The sequence below is a fragment of the Oncorhynchus nerka genome, linkage group LG16 (genome assembly GCF_034236695.1).
Source record: "Oncorhynchus nerka isolate Pitt River linkage group LG16, Oner_Uvic_2.0, whole genome shotgun sequence".
Lineage (NCBI taxonomy): Eukaryota > Metazoa > Chordata > Actinopteri > Salmoniformes > Salmonidae > Oncorhynchus > Oncorhynchus nerka.
This window is the reverse complement of record NC_088411.1, coordinates 40,054,574-40,079,314: the sequence shown is the minus strand read 5'-3', so window position 1 is coordinate 40,079,314 and position 24,741 is coordinate 40,054,574. Positions and strand designations below refer to the sequence as shown.

At 44.3% G+C, this 24,741-nt stretch overlaps 1 protein-coding gene across 1 annotated transcript in view; it reads right to left on the bottom strand.

Moving 5' to 3' along the window:
- Positions 1-8,203: 8,203 nt before the first annotated feature.
- LOC115144459 (vinculin-like) overlaps positions 8,204-24,741 on the bottom strand; it is a 64,254-nt gene continuing 47,716 nt past the window's right edge. Inside the window, 13 exon segments of the mRNA XM_065002674.1 lie at positions 8,204-10,223; positions 10,496-10,600; positions 11,356-11,559; positions 11,783-11,968; positions 12,175-12,209; positions 12,212-12,298; positions 12,597-12,720; positions 16,293-16,471; positions 16,573-16,681; positions 16,771-16,920; positions 17,562-17,690; positions 19,337-19,536; positions 20,391-20,581. Coding sequence (XP_064858746.1) covers positions 10,077-10,223; positions 10,496-10,600; positions 11,356-11,559; positions 11,783-11,968; positions 12,175-12,209; positions 12,212-12,298; positions 12,597-12,720; positions 16,293-16,471; positions 16,573-16,681; positions 16,771-16,920; positions 17,562-17,690; positions 19,337-19,536; positions 20,391-20,581 — 1,846 coding nt within the window. The 3' untranslated portion in view covers positions 8,204-10,076.

Genomic DNA, 24,741 nt, shown 5'->3' with positions numbered 1-24,741 from the left:
ATATTCTCAGGCATATATTAAACCATATGTCATATAAACATCACATTACACTTTTATTAGTCTGTTAGAGATAACATAATGGAACCATGTAATCTAGCCTCTGCACAGAGTAATTCAACAGACTCTTGTTAAATATTGTCATATTAAACCTGAAATGAGGCAATTAAATGACCCTGTTAGATGACTGAATGAAGCCCTTTTCTTCAATAAGGGCCCCCAGATAAATATTCAACAGCTTCCTGTTTGAACTTCACATACAACCTGTTCACCATTAGTTTATCATGACACCTGCGTCTGTCCAATCCAACAATAATAAATAGTTTAGTTTCTCATCTTGACGCTGATGGTAATGACTCCTTTCAGAGCTTGTTTGCTCACTGCAATTAAGTTCAATCAGCGCTCCGCTCATCCCTCGTTCGGGTTTTCTTTTTGTCCTCTGTGCTAAATTCAGATTAGCGGCGTCACAATGGAAACCAGGACCAGAGTAGCCTGCTCACCCGGGACCAGAGAAGCCTGCTCAGGCAGTTAACCCACTGTTCACCGGAGGTGGTGGTGGTGGTTGAGAGGAGGAGGTGGTGGTGGTGAGAGGAGGAGGAGGAGGTGGTTGAGAGGAGGAGGAGGAGGTGGTTGAGAGGAGGAGGTGGTGGTGGTTGAGAGGAGGAGGAGGAGGAGGTGGTTGAGAGGTGGTGGTGGTTGAGAGGAGGAGGAGGTTGAGAGGAGGAGGAGGTTGTGGTTGAGAGGAGGCGGTGGTGGTTGAGAGGAGGCAGTGGTGGTTGAGAGGAGGCAGTGGTGGTTGAGAGGAGGAGGAGTTGGTTGTTGAGAGGAGGAGGAGTTGGTTGTTGAGAGGAGGAGGAGTTGGTTGTTGAGAGGAGGAGGAGTTGGTTGTTGAGAGGAGGAGTTGGTTGTTGAGAGGAGGAGTTACCTGGGGGCCCTTATTGAAGAAAAGGGCTTCATTCAGTCATCTAACAGGGTCATTTAATTGCCTAATTTCAGGTTTAATATGACAATATTTAACAAGAGTCTGTTGAATTACTCTGTGCAGAGGCTAGATTACATGGTTCCATTATGTTATCTCTAACAGACTAATAAAAGTGTAATGTGATGTTTATATGACATATGGTTTAATATATGCCTGAGAATATTTCCTAGACAACAATACACTCCCTATGCCTTAGTCATAATGATACAAATGAATGCCACTCTAAAAAGTATATTTATCATAACTATGAAAAGTAGATGCCGTTTTCTCGTATTGTAATCTTTTGCAGATTTGAGGTGTCTTTTCTAACGTTGTCATGTTGAATCCTGGTAAAGAAAACGCTGCTCTTGCCACCTGCAGGAGAGAAAGGGTAGCGTAAATATTCTGTTTATCGTCTACTGTACCATACAGCGTCATGTGACCATGAGGTTCCATTTCAAGCCACATGGTGGCACTGTTGTACAGATAACATAACTCCCCCAATATATTGATCAGATTCTGTTTACATGTAACTACATTAAAACATTTGTTTCACCTCAAAGGAAATTAAAACAAGTGCACGAATAGGCTACTAGCCTAACAATGTTCTCTTCATTCTATCAAATACAATTATTTCATAATAATTATAATAATTATAATTATTCCACCACCTCCTCCTCCACCCCTCAACCACCACCACCTCCTCCTCCTCCTCTCAAGCACCACCACCCCCTCCTCTCAACCACCACCTCCTCCTCCTCTCAACCACCGCCTCCTCCTCCTCTCAACCACCGCCTCCTCCTCCTCCTCTCAACCACCGCCTCCTCCTCCTCTCAAGCACCACCGCCTCCTCCTCTCTCAAGCACCACCGCCTCCTCCTCCTCTCAACCACCACCGCCTCCTCCTCTCAACCGCCTCCAACCACCACCGCCTCCTCCTCCTCTCAACCACCACCGCCTCCTCCTCTCAACCAACCACCGCCTCCTCCTCTCAACCACCACCGCCTCCTCTCAACCACCACCGCCTCCTCTCAACCACCACCACCACCACCACCTCCTCCTTCTCCTCTCAACCACCACCGCCTCCTCCTCCTCTCAACCACCACCGCCTCCTCCTCCTCCTCCTCTCAACCACCACCGCCTCCTCCTCTCAACCACCACCGCCTCCTCCTCTCAACCACCACCGCCTCCTCTCAACCACCACCGCCTCCTCTCAACCACCGCCACCTCTTCCTCCTCCTCTCAACCACCACCTCCTCCTCTCAACCACCACCACCTCCTCTCAACCACCACCACCTCCTCTCAACCACCACCTACTCTCAACCACCACCTCCTCCTCCTCTCAACCACCACCTCCTCCTCACAACCACCACCTCCTCCTCACAACCACCACCTCCTCCTCACAACCACCACCACCTCTCAACCACCACCACCACCTCCTCCTCCTCCTCAACCACCAACACCTCCTCCTCCTCTCAACCACCACCACCACCTCCTCTCAACCACCTCTTCCTCCTCTCAACCACCTCTTCCTCCTCTCAACCACCTCTTCCTCCTCTCAACCACCTCTTCCTCCTCTCAACCACCTCTTCCTCGTCTCCTCTCATTCATTTGTACAGTCAACGGAAATAACTAGGTACGACATTAGGATTGTCCTGGACTAGAGGACAAGGCAGTCAGGGATTTTTGGTTGCATCGTTTATATTCCGTTGACGATTAAACAGCATTGAAAGAGGTCAATGTAGGCGGATCGTGTTTGGATGGGTAAGCATTATTCTGACTGAACGGCATCAGGGTGTCTCCACAAAGCGTCTCGCTGTTGAAAATTGATCCTAGGTGCTGAGTATAGAGACATCTTACTCCTACACTTATGGTTAAAAATAAAAGCTATGCATGAAGTCTCTTAAGTCACGAGTCGACAGATATTTAATTCACCTCAATGAGCTGTCCTAACCAGTTTAGAGTTACCAGCAGGACTCTAGATAATAGAAAAATGCAACGAGCTAGTGGTTTCTGCGCCACACGCCATTGCTTTGGAGTTAAAAGAATGTTTAGATATTTCTATTACGCTCAACCCATAAATCATTTTTATCTAAAAAAAAAAAAAAGGTTAGCAGTGTGGTTAAGGTTAGGTTTAAAAAAAACAGAGGTGGCTGGTGAGAGGAGGAATAAGTGGAGCGGTAGCAAACACATGGAAACTACATCTCACTCATCCCATTACAATGAGCCCATCCTCCTATAGCTCATCACACCAGCCTCCTCTGATATGAAAACAAAAAGCAGATTTTTAAGAAGAGAAATTGTAGAAATAGACAGGTTTATGGAAAAAGGTTAATGTTTGTCATGCAGCGAGAGTCGAGTGGAGAAGAACAGATTCGGTTTAGTCTGTCGTCCCGATGAGCCCTTTTGACTTGGTCGTGTTCAGAATCCGTAATTATTATTTTGTACGGACGTGAATGTCGTACGTTTGGTGAAAATTATTACAATAAAATGTGCTTTAGTGTACCCCAATATCAGGCCTGGGTGACAGCTATCTAGCATATGGGAGTGAAGGACACTGTGCCCAGGGTTGTCGGCTTGCAGCACAAACTCTCCCCCTTGAAAAGTGTAGACTATCACGGTCAGTGGGGAGTAAAACTACTGAATTGTCATACTTGAGTAAAAGATACCTTAAAATCAAAAAAATGATTCAAGTGAAAGTCACCCAGTAAAATACTACTTGAGTGAAAGTACTTGGTTTTAAACAAAAAAAAGGTACTCTATTGTCATACTTGAGTAAAAGTTCAAAGTAAATGCTGTACACATCACATTCCTTTTATTAAGCCAACCTAAATGGCACAATTTGTATTTATTTATGGATCGGCAGGGGCACACTCCAACGCTCAGACGTCATTTCCAAAACCAATATGTGTGTTCAGTGAGTCCGTCAGAGCAGAAGCAGTAGGGATGATAACACGGTAAGTCCTGTCTGAGCATTCAAAATGTACTTTTGAGTATCAGGGAAAATGTATCGGAGTAAAATGTTTTTAAAAAATACAAATACATACATAAAATACATTTAAAAAACAGTAATGTTGTGGAGTAAAAGTTGCAAAAATATATAAAATAGTAAAGTACAGATAGCCGCCCCCCCCCCCCCCCAAAAAAAAGGACTTAAGTAGTACTTCAAGGTATTTTTAAAACCACTGATCACAGTGACATCCAGAATTGTTCCTACCAATATTACAAGTTATGTCTCGTGTATTTTACTATCCTACTGAAAATACAATCCTGTGGGATGGAACAAACTGGAGACGGTGAACAAATCCAGAAGGTGACCAATAACGTCGTCGCTCAGCGAAATAAACAACTTTATTTGACAGGTTTTAACCATCAGGGCTCATCAGGACGACTGACTGAAACAGATCCACGACTCTCACCTGCAACACATAAGACATCCATATGGGCACTAGCCGTTGAGAGAATAGGGTGCCGCCCACAGTCAGCTGTTTGGAGATTAGTGCTCATTCTGCCACGCTGCTTTTGGAGCACTATGAATAAAGTGGTATGAATGAAGGCTAGTTGACTGAATAGGATGCTGACTGAGTGAAGGCTAGTTGACTGAATAGGATGTTGACTGAATGAAGGCTAGTTGACTGAATAGGATGTTGACAATGAAGGCTAGTTGACTCACTACTGGGTTATAACAAGTACTGTGTTATAAACAGGTCACTACTGGGTTATAACAAGTACTGTTATAAACAGGTCGCTACTGGGTTATAACAAGTACTGTTATAAACAGGTCGCTACTGGGTTATAACAAGTACTGTTATAAACAGGTCGCTACTGGGTTATAACAAGTACTGTTATAAACAGGTCGCTACTGGGTTATAACAAGTACTGTTATAAACAGGTCGCTACTGGGTTATAACAAGTACTGTTATAAACAGGTCGCTACTGGGTTATAACAAGTACTGTTATAAACAGGTCGCTACTGGGTTATAACAAGTACTGTTATAAACAGGTCGCTACTGGGTTATAACAAGTACTGTTATAAACAGGTCGCTACTGGGTTATAATAAACAAGTAAGTACTGTTATAAACAGGTCGCTACTGGGTTATAACAAGTACTGTTATAAACAGGTCGCTACTGGGTTATAACAAGTACTGTTATAAACAGGTCGCTACTGGGTTATAACAAGTACTGTTATAAACAGGTCACTACTGGGTTATAACAAGTACTGTTATAAACAGGTCGCTACTGGGTTATAACAAGTACTGTTATAAACAGGTCACTACTGGGTTATAACAAGTACTGTTATAAACAGGTCACTACTGGGTTATAACAAGTACTGTTATAAACAGGTCGCTACTGGGTTATAACAAGTACTGTTATAAACAGGTCGCTACTGGGTTATAACAAGTACTGTTATAAACAGGTCGCTACTGGGTTATAACAAGTACTGTTATAAACAGGTCGCTACTGGGTTATAACAAGTACTGTTATAAACAGGTCACTACTGGGTTATAACAAGTACTGTTATAAACAGGTCGCTACTGGGTTATAACAAGTACTGTTATAAACAGGTCACTACTGGGTTATAACAAGTACTGTTATAAACAGGTCACTACTGGTTATAACAAGTACTGTTATAAACAGGTCACTACTGGGTTATAACAAGTACTGTTATAAACAGGTCACTACTGGGTTATAACAAGTACTGTTATAAACAGGTCGCTACTGGGTTATAACAAGTACTGTTATAAACAGGTCGCTACTGGGTTATAACAAGTACTGTTATAAACAGGTCGCTACTGGGTTATAACAAGTACTGTTATAAACAGGTTGCTACTGGGTTATAACAGTACTGTTATAAACAGGTCACTACTGGGTTATAACAGTACTGTTATAAACAGGTCACTACTGGGTTATAACAGTACTGTTATAAACAGGTCACTACTGGGTTATAACAAGTACTGTTATAAACAGGTCACTACTGGGTTATAACAGTACTGTTATAAACAGGTCACTACTGGGTTATAACAGTACTGTTATAAAAGGTCGCTACTGGGTTATAACAAGTACTGTTATAAACAGGTCACTACTGGGTTATAACAAGTACTGTTATAAACAGGTCACTACTGGGTTATAACAAGTACTGTTATAAACAGGTCACTACTGGGTTATAACAGTACTGTGTTATAAACAGGTCACTACTGGGTTATAACAAGTACTGTTATAAACAGGTCACTACTGGGTTATAACAGTACTGTTATAAACAGGTCACTACTGGGTTATAACAGTACTGTTATAAACAGGTCACTACTGGGTTATAACAGTACTGTTATAAACAGGTCACTACTGGGTTATAACAGTACTGTTATAAACAGGTCACTACTGGGTTATAACAAGTACTTTTATAAACAGGTCACTACTGGGTTATAACAGTACTGTGTTATAAACAGGTCACTACTGGGTTATAACAATACTGTTATAAACAGGTCGCTACTGGGTTATAACAAGTACTGTTATAAACAGGTCGCTACTGGGTTATAACAAGTACTGTTATAAACAGGTCACTACTGGGTTATAACAGTACTGTTATAAACAGGTCACTACTGGGTTATAACAAGTACTGTTATAAACAGGTCGCTACTGGGTTATAACAAGTACTGTTATAAACAGGTCACTACTGGGTTATAACAAGTACTGTTATAAACAGGTCACTACTGGGTTATAACAAGTACTGTTATAAACAGGTCACTACTGGGTTATAACAAGTACTGTTATAAACAGGTCGCTACTGGGTTATAACAAGTACTGTTATAAACAGGTCACTACTGGGTTATAACAAGTACTGTTATAAACAGGTCACTACTGGGTTATAACAAGTACTGTTATAAACAGGTCACTACTGGGTTATAACAAGTACTGTTATAAACAGGTCACTACTGGGTTATAACAAGTACTGTTATAAACAGGTCACTACTGGGTTATAACAGTACTGTTATAAACAGGTCACTACTGGGTTATAACAAGTACTGTTATAAACAGGTCACTACTGGGTTATAACAAGTACTGTTATAAACAGGTCACTACTGGGTTATAACAAGTACTGTTATAAACAGGTCACTACTGGGTTATAACAAGTACTGTTATAAACAGGTCGCTACTGGGTTATAACAAGTACTGTTATAAACAGGTCACTACTGGGTTATAACAAGTACTGTTATAAACAGGTCGCTACTGGGTTATAACAAGTACTGTTATAAACAGGTCACTACTGGGTTATAACAAGTACTGTTATAAACAGGTCACTACTGGGTTATAACAAGTACTGTTATAAACAGGTCACTACTGGGTTATAACAAGTACTGTTATAAACAGGTCACTACTGGGTTATAACAAGTACTGTTATAAACAGGTCACTACTGGGTTATAACAAGTACTGTTATAAACAGGTCACTACTGGGTTATAACAAGTACTGTTATAAACAGGTCACTACTGGGTTATAACAAGTACTGTTATAAACAGGTCACTACTGGGTTATAACAGTACTGTTATAAACAGGTCACTACTGGGTTATAACAAGTACTGTTATAAACAGGTCACTACTGGGTTATAACAGTACTGTTATAAACAGGTCACTACTGGGTTATAACAGTACTGTTATAAACAGGTCACTACTGGGTTATAACAGTACTGTTATAAACAGGTCACTACTGGGTTATAACAGTACTGTTATAACCAGGTCACTGTTATAACCAGGTCACTACTGGGTTATAACAGTACTGTTATAAACAGGTCACTACTGGGTTATAAGAGGATTTGCAGTTGTGAGTCTTATTAAATGCTTTATTACACAATGTGAACCAAGCAGCAGGACTTGATTCTTGTATAATTTGAAGGCTCCGGAGTGGCGCAGCGGCCTAAGGCTAAAGGCGCCACTACAAACCCTGGTTCGATCCCGGGTTGTATCACAACGGGCGGAGATCAGGAGTCCCATAGGGCGACGCACAATTGGTCCAGCGTCGCCCGGGTTAGGCCGTCATTTTAAATTACTGACTTTCCTAGTTTAATAAAAGGTTAAATAAATACAATAACTTTTTTTAAATCTTAGAAACAGAATGAAATGTGATCCTTCCCATTAGGCTGTACCCATCTTATATCACAAAAATGTTTCTGAACAAAAGGCTGATGCCTTGAATAGTATCTACTTTGTAGTAAACCCAAAACATAATTTTCTGTAAATGAAAAAAACAACATTTATTGCAATCAGTCTTTTTATTACAGGGCACATCAGATGGTTTTGTAGGGTCTCAATAATCGTACACATTCCAACTGCTCTGGGATTATTCAGACACAAGAGAAAACATTTCAGAACGTCAACCGTTTGTACCAGCTGTGTAATGTTTAGTGTAGCTTGAAGATACGAGAGGAAGAGAAGGCTGATATCTCATCACCAGTTTCATGTGACGTATTAAACTTACACAGTGGTGGTCTCCTGGATTAAACCTAGTCCTAGAACCCCCCCCCCTCAAAAAAAACACTTGAATTTTTGTTAAATATGTTCCCTCTTCATCCTCCAGACCCAGACTCTTTATCCCCCCCCTCCCAGACTATCACTCCAGACTCTTTATCTTCAAAGCATTTGATGCATCATTCATTAACCCTTCACCACATTAGGTCAAGACACAGTTTAAACATTACACTATAGCTGGCCTCTAGTCAGGCAAAAACATGGAGATTGGCTTGCTATAGTTTCACTGAGAAGCACAAAGAAGAGAGCACCAGACCTAAGGCCTACATGTAATCTCAATGCAACAATGGGAGCAAAAATAATCAAGCCAGAAACGTATAGAGCTGCATGCCAGTATCCTAACAGATAGTTGTGTTCTAAGTGAATAAGACAGTCTCTACCCAATGTGTCTGAAGAGCTCATCATTATGTTTTCCAAATATTGCAGATATAATAAAACCCCAAGACAGAAAAAGTTAATGGTGGAACAAACCTAGCATGAGTGCCAGGCTGTTTAGTGCCATCACACAGACTCCCTGTCACTCATTGTCATGGCACAATGAAGTAGATGCAAAGACCACAAACAGATCTGGGACCAGGCTAGAATAAACTCTTTGGCAGTACTGACTAAAAAAAAATAGCTACCAAAAACCATCACACCATTTAATAAAAATGTAGAACAAGGAACAGTGTTTCTTTTTGTTTTGTTTCTATAACATAGTGTAATACCACTGAATAGTCTATTATATCTGTGTAGAACGGAGTATTGTGATATTCTTGAACTCCCATTGAGTTGGAGCAGATTTGTCCTGGCGAAGGTGAATGACTACACGTGGCAGATAGTGAAATTAAGAACCAGTATAAAGATATATATATATATATATATATATAAAAAAAAGGCCTTCCAAGGAAAAACATCTTAATATTCTCATTTTAACTTCAAGGCCCTCTTCTCACCATTTGTGTGTTTCACTGAGACTAGTACACCTTTAACCTTTAACCTTTAACCTTACTCTATACGAAAAGAAACCTCTAATCCAAAAAATATATACCTGGGATTTCTCATAAGATCTTAAAACACATTTCATTTTCTTTTTTTTCTTTTTATATATATATATATTTTTGTATATATATTTTTTTATATACATACAATTAGAAAAGAAAATTGCAAGTAAGAATCATTCTGAACCATGTTATAGTTACATTGGATAGTCCCCTACTTTATATTTGAACACAACGGTCACTGTTTACAGACAAGTATGGGATTGACATCGACTGATAAATAGTGTTTTCAGTATTAACTCAAGGTTTTCACCCTAACCAGGCTGGGCTTTTTAAAAAAGTGGCCGTTTTCATTCATTGTAGCTTGGAATTAGTATGTATGTGTTCATCAAATCTACTGCTCAGAGAGTCTGGCTGTTTTCTTCTTCTGACCAGGCTGGGCTTTGGGCAGAGAAAAATAATAACTGTGTCCCCAATGGCACCACATTCCTCACACAGTATTACTGCACCACCTTTAGCCAGAGACGTACGGATCCTGGTCAGAAGTAGTGCACTACATAGGGAATAGAGTGGCATTTGCGGAACGCAAAATTAACAAACAGTCGGGCCCGTCTCTTCTTACTGGTACCAGGGGGTCTTTCGGATCCAGTGCAGGGTGAAACCGGCATCCGTCCGGATCTTGATGGAGGCAGCCTCGGCCTCTCTAACTGTCTCCTTCACAGACTGCATCAGGTTCTGGGCATTGTGAACCAACATCTCTGTGGCCTGGGAGAGGAGGAAGACAAAATGGTCAAATTGATCATTAAGCTGTTCTTGTGTAAAACTGTACTACACTAGTAACATTACAGTTAATTACTACTTTAGAAATTGCTTTTCAAGTTGAGTTTTTTCCCCGTTATTAAACAAGTGGAATAGGGACTGTTCCTTATTCCACTTGTTTAATAACAGAAACCACTCAACCTCATTACGATGTAATTACAACGCAAACAGGTCACTTCGGTTGATGAGTGTTATCCAGTGATGTCCAGTGTACTGACCTGCTCGGACTCCTCCTCGCTGATGTTGGTACGGCCCAACATGGTGGCCTTGACTGTGGAGAGGATCTTCAGCTGTGTGCTGATGGTAGGGATGCGCTCACACACCTGGAACACAGAGAAGTTCCTCCAACTTCAAGTTGATTTAAAGTGCATTTTACACAGGTCTCAACAAGATCCATTTAATTCAAACGATCGACCCAAATTCAAACGATCGACCCCAATTCAAACGATCGACCCCAATTCAAACAATCGACCCCAATTCAAACAATCGACCCCAATTCAAACAATCGACCCCAATTCAAACAATCGACCCCAATTCAAACAATCGACCCCAATTCAAACAATCGACCCCAATTCAAACAATCAACCCCAATTCGATTTCGACCCCAATTCAAACAATCGACCCCAATTCAAACAATCGACCCCAATTCAAACAATCGACCCTAATTCAAACGATCGACCCTAATTCAAATCACAAGGACATGCAGGAAATTCTAGCTTTAGTCCTACCACTCCTACATGAATATAAGGTTGTCTTTTGTGTGGTCTTTGAACATGCCAGAGCAGACGCTGCACGAGAAAACCATGACGAAAGCAGTCTGAAAATGTTTCTAGCGGTTGTCAAATCCTTGCTTCCTCCCTCCTGGCTTGCTCAGTTCTTCTCAAACTGCATTGGAGGAGAAGATCCTTAGGTCCCTCCCTTGGAACAGCCTCCTCCAATGAGCTTCGAGAGGAATTGAGGAAACAAGGAGGGATTTGGCAGAAGACTGGACCAGATAAAACCACATGTATTGCATCGGAGACATCATAGTTGTATTTTTTTTAAGAAGACATGACCAGGGATCAGCCAGTCCACTGACCTGGAGCAGGTTGGTCCGGATGCGTTTGTCTGTGCACTGCTTGGCCACCTCCTTGGCCAACTTTGTGACCTCGTCTGAGGCTTTTGCGATGTCTTTGGCACACTGAATGAGGGCACGCTTGTTCCCGCCGGCGCCGCGCACCAGACGGGACATCTCAGCCATGAGCAGGGCCATCCTCTTGGCTGCACCGATGATGTCGTTACCCTGAAAGAGATCACAAACAAGAAAAGCATGAAATCGGACGTCTTGACAACACAGTATGTTACAACACAGTATGTTACAACACAGTATGTTACAAGTCACATTTCTTTGATGGCACTGAATAATGGCAACTCTGAGCGGCTCTACTGTTGCTTTCTGGTCGTAGAGATTACAATATTCTGTACTGGCAATAAACTTAACTTGACATTAAGTGCTTGTATCTCACCTTGCTGGACCACTTGCGGGCTTCCTCGTGGAGCTGTCTGGCGGCCATCATCATGGGCTCGCTCACCATCTCTCCCACCTCTTGCTCTGGGAAGTCCTCGTCCTTCTCCTCTGGGGGAGGGGGTCTGGGGGGAGGAACCTCACCCTCGGGGAGAGGTGGTTTTGGTGGGGCGGGCTCGTCGCTGACCTGGCATGTTGCAGACAGAAGTGTTCATTCTCTTTGGAAGATCATTTATGTTCTAAAAAATAGAAATACTAAATATATCAGAATGTTCTGAAACCACATTGTTACCCCACTGAACAAAACCCTGGTGTTGACAGTCTAGGACTGTAAAGCTTTTTGTGACAACTGCAGAAAGAAGTTTTATAAATTATTTTGATTGATTGACTTACATGCAGCTGGTCCAGATCAGGTGGTGGTGGGGGAAGTCTGGTTCCTGTGGCTGGAACGCATCTCTCACCTTGGCAACGGCCCCCAGGATCCTATGGCCTGAATCCAGGAAGCCCTTCTGCAGACCTGGACACCACAGAGGAAGAATCAGATAGATGGTTAGGCCTTATAAATAGGAGACTAGACAAAGGCCCCAAAAGCTGCTGGTGTAGCAGCAGTAAAACATTCACAGACCCCTAAACCATAACACCATTGACTGAACCTTAACTTTGGACTATCAAAGATTCCCGAAATTGACAGAATGAGGCTTCATATTTTGTATTACGTCATGCTAGATAGTTATAGATGGATAGCTAATATAGCAGAGTACACAGTATAACGATCAAACATATCCTAAATGTAGGGAAACTGCCTTGAAACGTACTTGGATCGGTGATGTTCCCAGCCACAGCCTTGGCGTTCATCACCATGGGAGATATGGTCCGGCTCAGCTCATCAGACGCAGCCTTCACTATCTCCCTGAATCTAGGATCCTCAGAGTTCTCCACCTGCGGAGACAATTCTATTAATGTTTCCCTTTTTAAATCATGTACGATTTCTTTGTAATTCAGTTGTCAGTATTGTAAACTGCTAAAAAGGCGCCATCATGGTGTCAGTATGCTTCTGCCACTGCATTCCTTGCTCTTTGTGGTTTCAGGCTGGGTATCTGTAAAGCTCTGTGGTTTCAGACTGGGTATCTGTAAAGCTCTGTGGTTTCAGACTGGGCATCTGTAAAGCTCTGTGGTTTCAGACTGGGTATCTGTAAAGCTCTGTGGTTTCAGACTGGGTATCTGTAAAGCTCTGTGGTTTCAGACTGGGTATCTGTAAAGCTCTTTGTGGTTTCAGACTGGGTATCTGTAAAGCTCTTTGTGGTTTCAGGCTGGGTATCTGTAAAGCTCTGTGGTTTCAGACTGGGTATCTGTAAAGCTCTGGTTTCAGACTGGGTATCTGTAAAGCTCTGTGGTTTCAGACTGGGTATCTGTAAAGCTCTTTGTGGTTTCAGACTGGGTATCTGTAAAGCTCTGTGGTTTCAGACTGGGTATCTGTAAAGCTCTGTGGTTTTAGACTGGGTATCTGTAAAGCTCTGTGGTTTTAGACTGGGTATCTGTAAAGCTCTGTGGTTTCAGACTGGGTATCTGTAAAGCTCTGTGGTTTCAGACTGGGTATCTGTAAAGCTCTTTGTGGTTTCAGACTGGGTATCTGTAAAGCTCTTTGTGGTTTCAGGCTGGGTATCTGTAAAGCTCTTTGTGGTTTCAGGCTGGGTATCTGTAAAGCTCTTTGTGGTTTCAGGCTGGGTATCTGTAAAGCTCTTTGTGGTTTCAGGCTGGGTATCTGTAAAGCTCTTTGTGGTTTCAGACTGGGTATCTGTAAAGCTCTGTGGTTTCAGACTGGGTATCTGTAAAGCTCTGTGGTTTCAGACTGGGTATCTGTAAAGCTCTGTGGTTTCAGACTGGGTATCTGTAAAGCTCTGTGGTTTCAGACTGGGTATCTGTAAAGCTCTTTGTGGTTTCAGACTGGGTATCTGTAAAGCTCTGTGGTTTCAGACTGGGTATCTGTAAAGCTCTGTGGTTTCAGACTGGGTATCTGTAAAGCTCTGTGGTTTCAGACTGGGTATCTGTAAAGCTCTGTGGTTTCAGACTGGGTATCTGTAAAGCTCTGTGGTTTCAGACTGGGTATCTGTAAAGCTCTGTGGTTTCAGACTGGGTATCTGTAAAGGTCTTTGTGGTTTCAGGCTGGGTATCTGTAAAGGTCTTTGTGGTTTCAGGCTGGGTATCTGTAAAGCCATTTGTGGTTTCAGGCTGGGTATCTGTAAAGCCATTTGTGGTTTCAGGCTGGGTATCTGTAAAGCCATTTGTGGTTTCAGGCTGGGTATCTGTAAAGCTCTCTGGGGTTTTAGACTGGGTATCTGTAAAGCTATTTGTGGTTTCAGGCTGGGTATCTGTAAAGCTCTCTGGGGTTTTAGACTGGGTATCTGTAAAGGTCTTTGGGGTTTCAGTAAAGCTCTTTGGGGTTTCAGACTGGGTATCTGTAAAGCTCTTTGGGGTTTCAGACTGGGTATCTGTAAAGCTCTTTGGGGTTTCAGGCTGGGTATCTGTAAAGCTCTGTGGTTTCAGGCTGGGTATCTGTAAAGGTCTTTGTGGTTTCAGGCTGGGTATCTGTAAAGCTCTTTGTGGTTTCAGGCTGGGTATCTGTAAAGCCATTTGTGGTTTCAGGCTGGGTATCTGTAAAGGTCTTTGTGGTTTCAGGCTGGGTATCTGTAAAGGTCTTTGTGGTTTCAGGCTGGGTATCTGTAAAGCTCTTTGTGGTTTCAGGCTGGGTATCTGTAAAGCTCTTTGTGGTTTCAGGCTGGGTATCTGTAAAGCCATTTGTGGTTTCAGGCTGGGTATCTGTAAAGCTCTGTGGTTTTAGACTGGGTATCTGTAAAGCTCTTTGGGGTTTCAGACTGGGTATCTGTAAAGCTCTGTGGTTTCAGGCTGGGTATCTGTAAAGCTCTGTGGTTTCAGACTGGGTATCTGTAAAGCTCTGTGGTTTCAGACTGGGTATCTGTAAAGCTCTGTGGTTTCAGACTGGGTATCTGTAAAGGTCTTTGTGGTTTCAGACTGGGTATCTGTAAAGCCATTTGTGGTTTCAGGCTGGGTATCTGTAAAGCTCTCTGGGGTTTTAGACTGGGTATCTGTAAAGCTATTTGTGGTTTCAGGCTGGGTATCTGTAAAGCTCTCTGGGGTTTTAGACTGGGTATCTGTAAAGGTCTTTGGGGTTTCAGTAAAGCTCTTTGGGGTTTCAGACTGGGTATCTGTAAAGCTCTTTGGGGTTTCAGACTGGGTATCTGTAAAGCTCTTTGGGGTTTCAGGCTGGGTATCTGTAAAGCTCTGTGGTTTCAGGCTGGGTATCTGTAAAGGTCTTTGTGGTTTCAGGCTGGGTATCTGTAAAGCTCTTTGTGGTTTCAGGCTGGGTATCTGTAAAGCCATTTGTGGTTTCAGGCTGGGTATCTGTAAAGGTCTTTGTGGTTTCAGGCTGGGTATCTGTAAAGGTCTTTGTGGTTTCAGGCTGGGTATCTGTAAAGGTCTTTGTGGTTTCAGGCTGGGTATCTGTAAAGCTCTTTGTGGTTTCAGGCTGGGTATCTGTAAAGCCATTTGTGGTTTCAGGCTGGGTATCTGTAAAGCTCTGTGGTTTTAGACTGGGTATCTGTAAAGCTCTTTGGGGTTTCAGACTGGGTATCTGTAAAGCTCTTTGGGGTTTCAGACTGGGTATCTGTAAAGCTCTGTGGTTTCAGGCTGGGTATCTGTAAAGCTCTGTGGTTTCAGACTGGGTATCTGTAAAGCTCTGTGGTTTCAGACTGGGTATCTGTAAAGCTCTGTGGTTTCAGACTGGGTATCTGTAAAGCTCTGTGGTTTCAGACTGGGTATCTGTAAAGCTCTGTGGTTTCAGACTGGGTATCTGTAAAGGTCTTTGTGGTTTCAGGCTGGGTATCTGTAAAGCTCTTTGTGGTTTCAGGCTGGGTATGTGTAAAGCCATTTGTGGTTTCAGGCTGGGAATCTGTAAAGCTCTGTGGTTTCAGACTGGGTATCTGTAAAGCTCTTTGGGGTTTCAGACTGGGTATCTGTAAAGCTCTTTGGGGTTTCAGACTGGGTATCTGTAAAGCTCTGTGGTTTCAGGCTGGGTATCTGTAAAGCTCTGTGGTTTCAGACTGGGTATCTGTAAAGCTCTGGTTTCAGACTGGGTATCTGTAAAGCTCTGTGGTTTCAGACTGGGTATCTGTAAAGCTGTGGTTTCAGACTGGGTATCTGTAAAGCTCTGTGGTTTCAGACTGGGTATCTGTAAAGCTCTGTGGTTTCAGACTGGGTATCTGTAAAGCTCTGTGGTTTCAGACTGGGTATCTGTAAAGCTCTGTGGTTTCAGACTGGGTATCTGTAAAGCTCTGTGGTTTCAGACTGGGTATCTGTAAAGCTCTGTGGTTTCAGACTGGGTATCTGTAAAGCTCTGTGGTTTCAGACTGGGTATCTGTAAAGCTCTGTGTGACAACTGCTGATGTAAAAAGGGCTTTATAAAAAATAAATGTGTAAATAAAACACATCTTTACCTCCCGTTTGGCTACCAGGAGGATCCGGTTGGCCCGACGGGCGATGCTGGTGGCCCCTACCACTAACATCTGGGGCTGGTGGTTAGCCATGGCAGCGCGACATTTCTCCAGGTCTTTCTTAATGGCCTCCTCAGAGGCATCCAACAGAGACTTGGTGTCTATAGCCTCGTCCACCAAACCTAGAGACAGAGGAGACATCATTCTTAGTGCTAATAAGGAAGTCAACACATTTACATGTTTATCGTGATATATAATCAAATGATAGATGGTCTGACACTACCTGTCATTTTCTCCACGTTGTCAATCCACTGGTTGTTCATGGTCTCAAAGTGCTCCAACGCAGCCTGGTTGCCTGGGTTTCTCAGCAGGATACGGGCAGCAGAGACCACCTAGAACAGAACGTTCCCATGAGTTGGGGACATCATTCCATCATGACCAATTGACACTTTGGGATACTCACTCTCACGCCCTCACTCACCTGTGGTGTAATATCTCTTGTAGATTTGACGGCAGCTTGGATCCCCTCCACAGTGCTCTTGTTAGCTGTTCCTACAGCGGCAGCCTTTTCTGCCGTGGCAGCCAGCTTGTTGGCGTGGTTTTCAAAGTTGGCCGCCCTCTCATCAAACACCTAATATAACAGTTACATTTCACTGAATGATACAAACTTAAAGGGATACTTCGGGATTATCTACTTTACCAGAGTAGCATTGCTAGCAGATACCCATAGACTACCAGTCATTGTGCTAACGCTATTTAGCTTGGCTGATGAAACTACCTCTTAACTTCATTCATACTGGACACAGAGACATAAATATGGTATCCACAAGATCCTCTGACTCTGGGGAAGTAGATAACTGGCCAAAATACCCCTTTAATATAATATAGACCAATTGTATAGATGGTCCAAACAGTTGTTTTATTTTTATTATCTTACATGATTACTTATAGTAACATTTCTGTCAGGAAATGTAGTCTAAATATTATTAAGTACCACATAAATGATTGGAAACTAATCAATGAGTAATCCATATGTTATTTTTTTTTGCTTAGTGTATGATGATATGAATCTGCCAAATAAGTCAGGATAGTCAAAGCCAGAGACTTATCTAGAGACACTTTATGTCCCAGAATATAACCCCATTCTATGATGTAACATATAGGTCTATATACAGCTCTCTGCTCATAGGTAGAAGGTAACGAATGAGCCATGATGGAGGCAGGGAGACAGACAGAGAGAGATAGACAGAAAGAGAGGGAGATATCACTCACCTGGTCCCTGTTGGGGGCGTTGGGTGGGGCGGTGGCGGCCACAGCCAGCAGTTTGATGGGTGTGGTCGTGTCGCTAAAGATGTCGGACACCTCCTGTGTCATCGCTTCCTGCATCGTTCCTTTGAGGTTCTGAGAAGACCACACACACACGAGTTAGTTAGCAAAAGACCAGCTTTAGAAATATTACCTGTTAACGATAAACTCTCATGGTCTCTTAACAAGTGGCTTACCTCAAATCAATGAAAAACTGGTGCAGTTCTACAAGCTATTGTTGAACCATTGATTTTAAAGTCTCTTTCTCTCTTCATGAATAACTTTTAAACACATTGTATTGGGCTACTTTAAGGTATCATAGTTATAGTGGCTTGAGAGCATTAGACTGAAGCTGTTGTCTCCAGCCAGCAGGGGGAGCATTTCACCATGCCTGTATCAGAGTGAGCTCCAGACAGCAGCATTTCACCATGCCTGTATCAGAGTGAGCTCCAGACAGCAGCATTTCACCATGCCTGTATCAGAGTGAGCTCCAGACAGCAGCATTTCACCATGCCTGTGTCAGAGTGAGCTCCAGGCAGCAGCATTTCACCATGCCTGTGTCAGAGTGAGCTCCAGACAGCAGCATTTCACCATGCCTGTGTCAGAGTGAGCTCCAGACAGCAGCATTTCACCATGCCTGTGTCAGAGTGAGCTCCAGACAGCAGCATTTCACCATGTCTGTGTCAGAGTGAGCTCCAGACAGCAGCATTTCACCATGCCTGTATCAGAGTGAGCTCCAGACAGCAGGGGGAGCTTCCCTCAGCCCATCCCAACCCTCAGCTTCCCTCAGCCCATCCCAACCCTCAGCTTCCCTCAGCCCATCCCAACCCTCAGCTTCCCTCAGCCCATCCCAACCCTCAGCTTCCCTCAGCCCATCCCAACCCTCAGCCCCTCCCAACCCTCAGCCCATCCCAACCCTCAGCCCCTCCCAACCCTCAGCTTCCCTCAGCCCATCCCAACCCTCAGCTTCCCTCAGCCCATCCCAACCCTCAGCTTCCCTCAGCCCATCCCAACCCTCAGCTTCCCTCAGCCCATCCCAACCCTCAGCTTCCCTCAGCCCATCCCAACCCTCAGCTTCCCTCAGCCCATCCCAACCCTCAGCTTCCCTCAGCCCATCCCAACCCTCAGCTTCCCTCAGCCCGGACTAGTGTGGATAATGACTTGGCCAGGGTGATACAGCCTGGACTAGTGTGGATAATGACTTGGCCAGGGTGATACAGCCTGGACTAGTGTGGATAATGACTTGGCCAGGGTGATACAGCCTGGACTAGTGTGGATAATGACTTGGCCGGATGTGATACAGCCCGGACTAGTGTGGATAATGACTTGGCCAGGGTGATACAACCTGGACTAGTGTGGATAATGACTTGGCCGGATGTGATACAGCCTGGACTAGTGTGGATAATGACTTGGCCGGATGTGATACAGCCTGGACTAGTGTGGATAATGACTTGGCCGGATGTGATACAGCCTGGACTAGTGTGGATAATGACTTGGCCGGATGTGATACAGCCCGGACTAGTGTGGATAATGACTTGGCCGGATGTGATACAGCCTGGACTAGTGTGGATAATGACTTGGCCGGATGTGATACAGCCCGGACTAGTGTGGATAATGACTTGGCAGGATGTGATACAGCCCGGACTAGTGTGGATAATGACTTGGCCGGATGTGATACAGCCCGGACTAGTGTGGATAATGACTTGGAAGCGACGGTAGGTGAGAGTGAATGTGAGTCTTACTTTCAGGCTCTCCTGGAGATGTTGAGCCACGGCACGCGCCTGCGGGGACTCCCCATCGCCCCTGGCGGCCAGGTCGGCTAGCTGGGCCATCAGCTGTTCCACCTGCTCACACTTCCCTACCAGCTCCTGTCTGTAGGGACCTGGCAGAGCGTTAGCCAGACGACGGCCCTCCGCCACCAGCCCCCGGATAGCTGCCTGGCCTAGGGAGAGACATAGTCAGACACTCGCAGAAACATACACAGAATAGACACACCAGCACACAGAAAACAAGGCTTTGGATCATAGGTGGGTCTCTACCGATTTGGGCCAGAGGGTTAAGTCAGTAGTAGGACCACCCACACATCCTTCACTCCGCGTCGCTCTATGGAGTGGCTCTATGACACTCCGCGTGGCTCTATGACACTCCGCGTGGCTCTATGACACTCCGCGTGGCTCTATGACACTCCGCGTGGCTCTATGACACTCCGCGTGGCTCTATGACACTCCGCGTGGCTCTATGACACTCCGCGTGGTTCGAGCCCTGAATGCTGACTAGCTGAAATACATGGTATATCAGACCGTATACCACGGTTATGACAAAACATCTATTTTTACTGCTCTAATTACTTTGGTAACCAGTTTATAATAGCAATAAGGCATCTCGTTGCGTCGTGCCTAACAGCCCTTAGCAGTGATATATTGGCCATATACCACACCCCCTCGGGCCTTATTGCTTAATTGTTGTATGTTATTCTATATAGTTGTGATTAAGTTTACTCTGAACATTCTCCAGGAGGCTATGTAATTCAGCCCAGAGTCTAAGTGTTAACAACAGATGAGAGAATATCCAGGCTTCTGAGCCGACAAGCCAAGGAGATAATGAGGTTGGGAGAGATCATAGGAATGTAGCGCACAGAGAAAAACAACACAGCAGACATGTACACAGAGTCTGGACTGATGTTCACTGTAGAGGGAGAGAGAGAGAGAAAGATGGAGGGGAAGAAAGCAAGAGGGAGGGAGTTCGAGAAAGAGATGAAGGTTAAGGAAGGAATGAGAAGAGGACATTCAGACTCACCCACTCCCCCGTCATCCATGGTGGGGTTCTCCATCCAGCTCTGGGCCTGCTCTATCTTCCCCTCCAGGTGGACAGCAGCCTTGGCAGGCCTGCTGTTGGCGACAGCCTTGCTGGTCTTAGACTGCAGGTTCTGTAGGGCTGTGGCTATCTGCTTCGCCAATGCCCTGGCCTCCGGAGTATCACCTTTACCCCTGTGATGGGAGACAATGACGTACTGGAAATGAAAAGTCCGTAGTCTCTCTCTAAAGCATCATAGGTAGTTATTCTAGGGAAAGCTAAATTAAATGTCCATAGTCTCTCTCTAAAGCATCATAGGTAGTTATTCTAGGGAAAGCTAAATTAAATGTCCATAGTTTCTCTCTAAAGCATCATAGGTAGTTATTCTAGGGAAAGCTAAATTAAATGTCCATAGTTTCTCTCTAAAGCATCATAGGTAGTTATTCTAGGGAAAGCTAAATTAAATAGAATGATGCATGTAGGTGTTGGTCAGCAAGAAAACGATGTGATAACATTCACTTAATCTCTAAGGCAGTGGCATTCAAAGTCGGGGTCGCGACCCCACTAGGGGAAAATGCAAAATTAACAAAAATAATTTTAAAAAAAAATTAGGAGTACAGATTATTGTATGGGACCAATATACAAACATTTTTCAGAAAGGTAATTTGAAATATAAAATTGTATTTATTAGTTTCTTTAAAAAAAGTTTATCTAAAATGTACTGATTTTAAGGTTGTCATTAGATTTGGGTGTCCCTGCTGAAAGGCTGCTCTAAGGAATTATATGGCCTACAGACAGAAAGCACAATATTGGCCCAAGGACCCAACCCTGCGGAACTCAATATTTAACCGTGGAGTGTTTTCAACATTCTTCATTACACATTAAGATATTGACTCAGAAAGACAAAGCCCCCGCTCAGGTAATACGTACGATCCGTTTTAAGCTGTATTGTCGTATAGTTGTCTATTCTGCCAGGGAGTGTTGTCAGTTGTAATCTTTGTACCTATTAGTTTAACTCCACTCTTAGATCTGCTATTGTTAGCTCAGAAGACAAGCCCACTGTGGTCTGCTCAACCAGTACTATTAGTTTGAACTCCACTCTTAGATCTGCTATTGTTAGCTCAGAAGACAAGCCCACTGTGGTCTGCTCAACCAGTACTATTAGTTTGAAATGTGAATTTCATAAACTTTAATACCCCCTCGGTTTTCATATTACATAGAGGGCTTGGGCTGTTGCACAACAGCAACCAAAGGCCATGTAAGTCCGTTTATAACATTTCATCATTGGTTACTGTGAGAGTCACTCATATTGACATTGGCTGCTGCCACAAGAAAAGTAATTGACGTTTCTACTCCTTCCTCTTTTACTATTAGGGATAGATCAAATGGTGCAGTTCTATGCAATCTTATGGCCATACTAACTACATGCATATCAACCATCAGACAGGTTCTTCAACCGCCTATTGAACATAGCTTGTTGAAGTTTCTATGTGACTTTAAAAATCGTAAAGGACTTGGATTGATGCATCTGAATATGAGGAACTTTCTTCCTAAACTGGGTTCCATTAAGATCTGGGCTTTGCAGACGAATCCGGACATTCTGGGATTGACTGAAACTTGGATCTCAGGGGACATTTAGAACTCTAATAATATGGAGGATGATATGGAGCTGACAGACAGGGTAGAGGTGGTGGGGTGGCCATTCAGAGCTGACAGACAGGGTAGAGGTGGTGGGGTGGCCATTCAGAGCTGACAGACAGGGTAGAGGTGGTGGGGTGGCCATTCAGAGCTGACAGACAGGGTAGAGGTGGTGGGGTGGCCATTCAGAGCTGACAGACAGGGTAGAGGTGGTGGGGTGGCCATTCAGAGCTGACAGACAGGGTAGTGGTGGTGGTGTGGCCATTCAGAGCTGACAGACAGGGTAGTGGTGGTGGTGGGGTGGCCATTCAGAGCTGACAGACAGGGTAGAGGTGGTGGTGGGGTGGCCATTCAGAGCTGAGCTGACAGACAGGGTAGAGGTGGTGGTGGGGTGGCCATTCAGAGCTGACAGACAGGGTAGAGGTGGTGGTGGGGTGGCCATTCAGAGCTGACAGACAGGGTAGTGGTGGTGGTGGGGTGGCCATTCAGAGCTGACAGACAGGGTAGTGGTGGTGGTGGGGTGGCCATTCAGAGCTGACAGACAGGGTAGAGGTGGTGGTGGGGTGGCCATTCAGAGCTGACAGACAGGGTAGAGGTGGTGGTGGGGTGGCCATTCAGAGCTGACAGACAGGGTAGAGGTGGTGGTGGGGTGGCCATTCAGAGCTGACAGACAGGGTAGAGGTGGTGGTGGGGTGGCCATTCAGAGCTGACAGACAGGGTAGAGGTGGTGGTGGGGTGGCCATTCAGAGCTGACAGACAGGGTAGAGGTGGTGGTGGGGTGGCCATTCAGAGCTGACAGACAGGGTAGAGGTGGTGGTGGGGTGGCCATTCAGAGCTGACAGACAGGGTAGATTCAGGTGGTGGTGGGGTGGCCATTCAGAGCTGACAGACAGGGTAGAGGTGGTGGTGGGGTGGCCATTCAGAGCTGACAGACAGGGTAGAGGTGGTGGTGGGGTGGCCATTCAGGCTGACAGACAGGGTGGTGGTGGTGGGGTGGCCATTCAGAGCTGACAGACAGGGTAGAGGTGGTGGTGGGGTGGCCATTCAGAGCTGACAGACAGGGTAGAGGTGGTGGTGGGGTGGCCATTCAGAGCTGACAGACAGGGTAGAGGTGGTGGTGGGGTGGCCATTCAGAGCTGACAGACAGGGTAGAGGTGGTGGTGGGGTGGCCATTCAGAGCTGACAGACAGGGTAGAGGTGGTGGGGTGGCCATTCAGAGCTGACAGACAGGGTAGAGGTGGTGGGGTGGCCATTCAGAGCTGACAGACAGGGTAGAGGTGGTGGGGTGGCCATTCAGAGCTGACAGACAGGGTAGTGGTGGTGGAGTGGACATTTTTATTTAAAAATAAATAAATAAATATATATAGTCTCCTAAATGATATCCATTTCCCAGCTACAATCTTTAAGCCTTTGTCTGGGGGGGGGGTTTATAACTGTTATAAGGGTCTCTACCTTCCTCCCTTGGCTAACCTTTATGCACTCGATGAGTTAACTCGTTTGTGGTCTTCTTTGACAAAAATCAGAAGTTATTATCCTGGGTAACCACAATTATGATTGGGAAATGCAGGAGTCAGACCATCTAAAAGACATGATGATGTAATGATCTAAATCCAACCCAGATGGTGACTAAGTCTACACCGCCCAACCCTATAGATTCTTCAAAGCCAACTCTGATTGATCTCATTCTAATGAATATATGTAATGATCTAAACCCAAGCCAGATAGTGACTAAGTCTACACCGCCCAACCCAGATGGTGACTAAGTCTACACCGCCCAACCCAGATGGTGACTAAGTCTACACCGCCCAACCCAGATGGTGACTAAGTCTAAGTCTACAGATGGTGACTAAGTCTACCCAACCCAGATGGTGACTAAGTCTACACGGCCCAACCCAGATGGTGACTAAGTCTACACGGCCCAACCCAGATGGTGACTAAGTCTACACCGCCCAACCCAGATGGTGACTAAGTCAACTCCCAACCCAGATTGACTCATTCTAATGAATAGATGGTGACTAAGTCTAAACCCAACCCAGATGGTGACTAAGTCTACACGGCCCCCAGATGGTGACTAAGTCAGATGGTGACTAAGTCTACACCGCCCAACCCAGATGGTGACTAAGTCTACACGGCCCAACCCTATAGATCCTTCAAAGTCAACTCTGATTGATCTTATTCTAATGAATACACCAGAGTGATATGTTTCTACTGTTATCTTCTCCTAAGACAATAGTGACCATTTCCAAGATGTTTGTGTTAGAGATGTGAGAATACAAAAATCTAAGCCTCATGACATCACAAAGAGGAACTTCAGTGATCATGTTTTAGTTTTTACATGATCTTTATTTTAGTGACCTTTGATTGTATTTTAGTTATCGCTGAACCTGATTCAGCTTTGAGCCTCTTTGTAGATGTCTTCAATACTATTGTGGATAGTTATGCTCCCTTTATAGAATGGAGGGTTAAAGGTAGATCTAATGCCTGGTACACACCTCAATTATCAGAAGTCATTCATAAAAGAGATGATGCTTGGGTCAAGGCCAGGAAGACAGACTTAGGCCCAGACTGGCAAGCTTTTATTAAGCAACTGAGGAATCACTGTGTAAAATAAATCAGAAAGGCTCCATCTGATTATTATGTAATCGCTCTTTCAGATTTGATCCGGGTTCCCATTACATTCTGGAAAACTGTCAAATTCTTTAAAAGGCTTCTACTT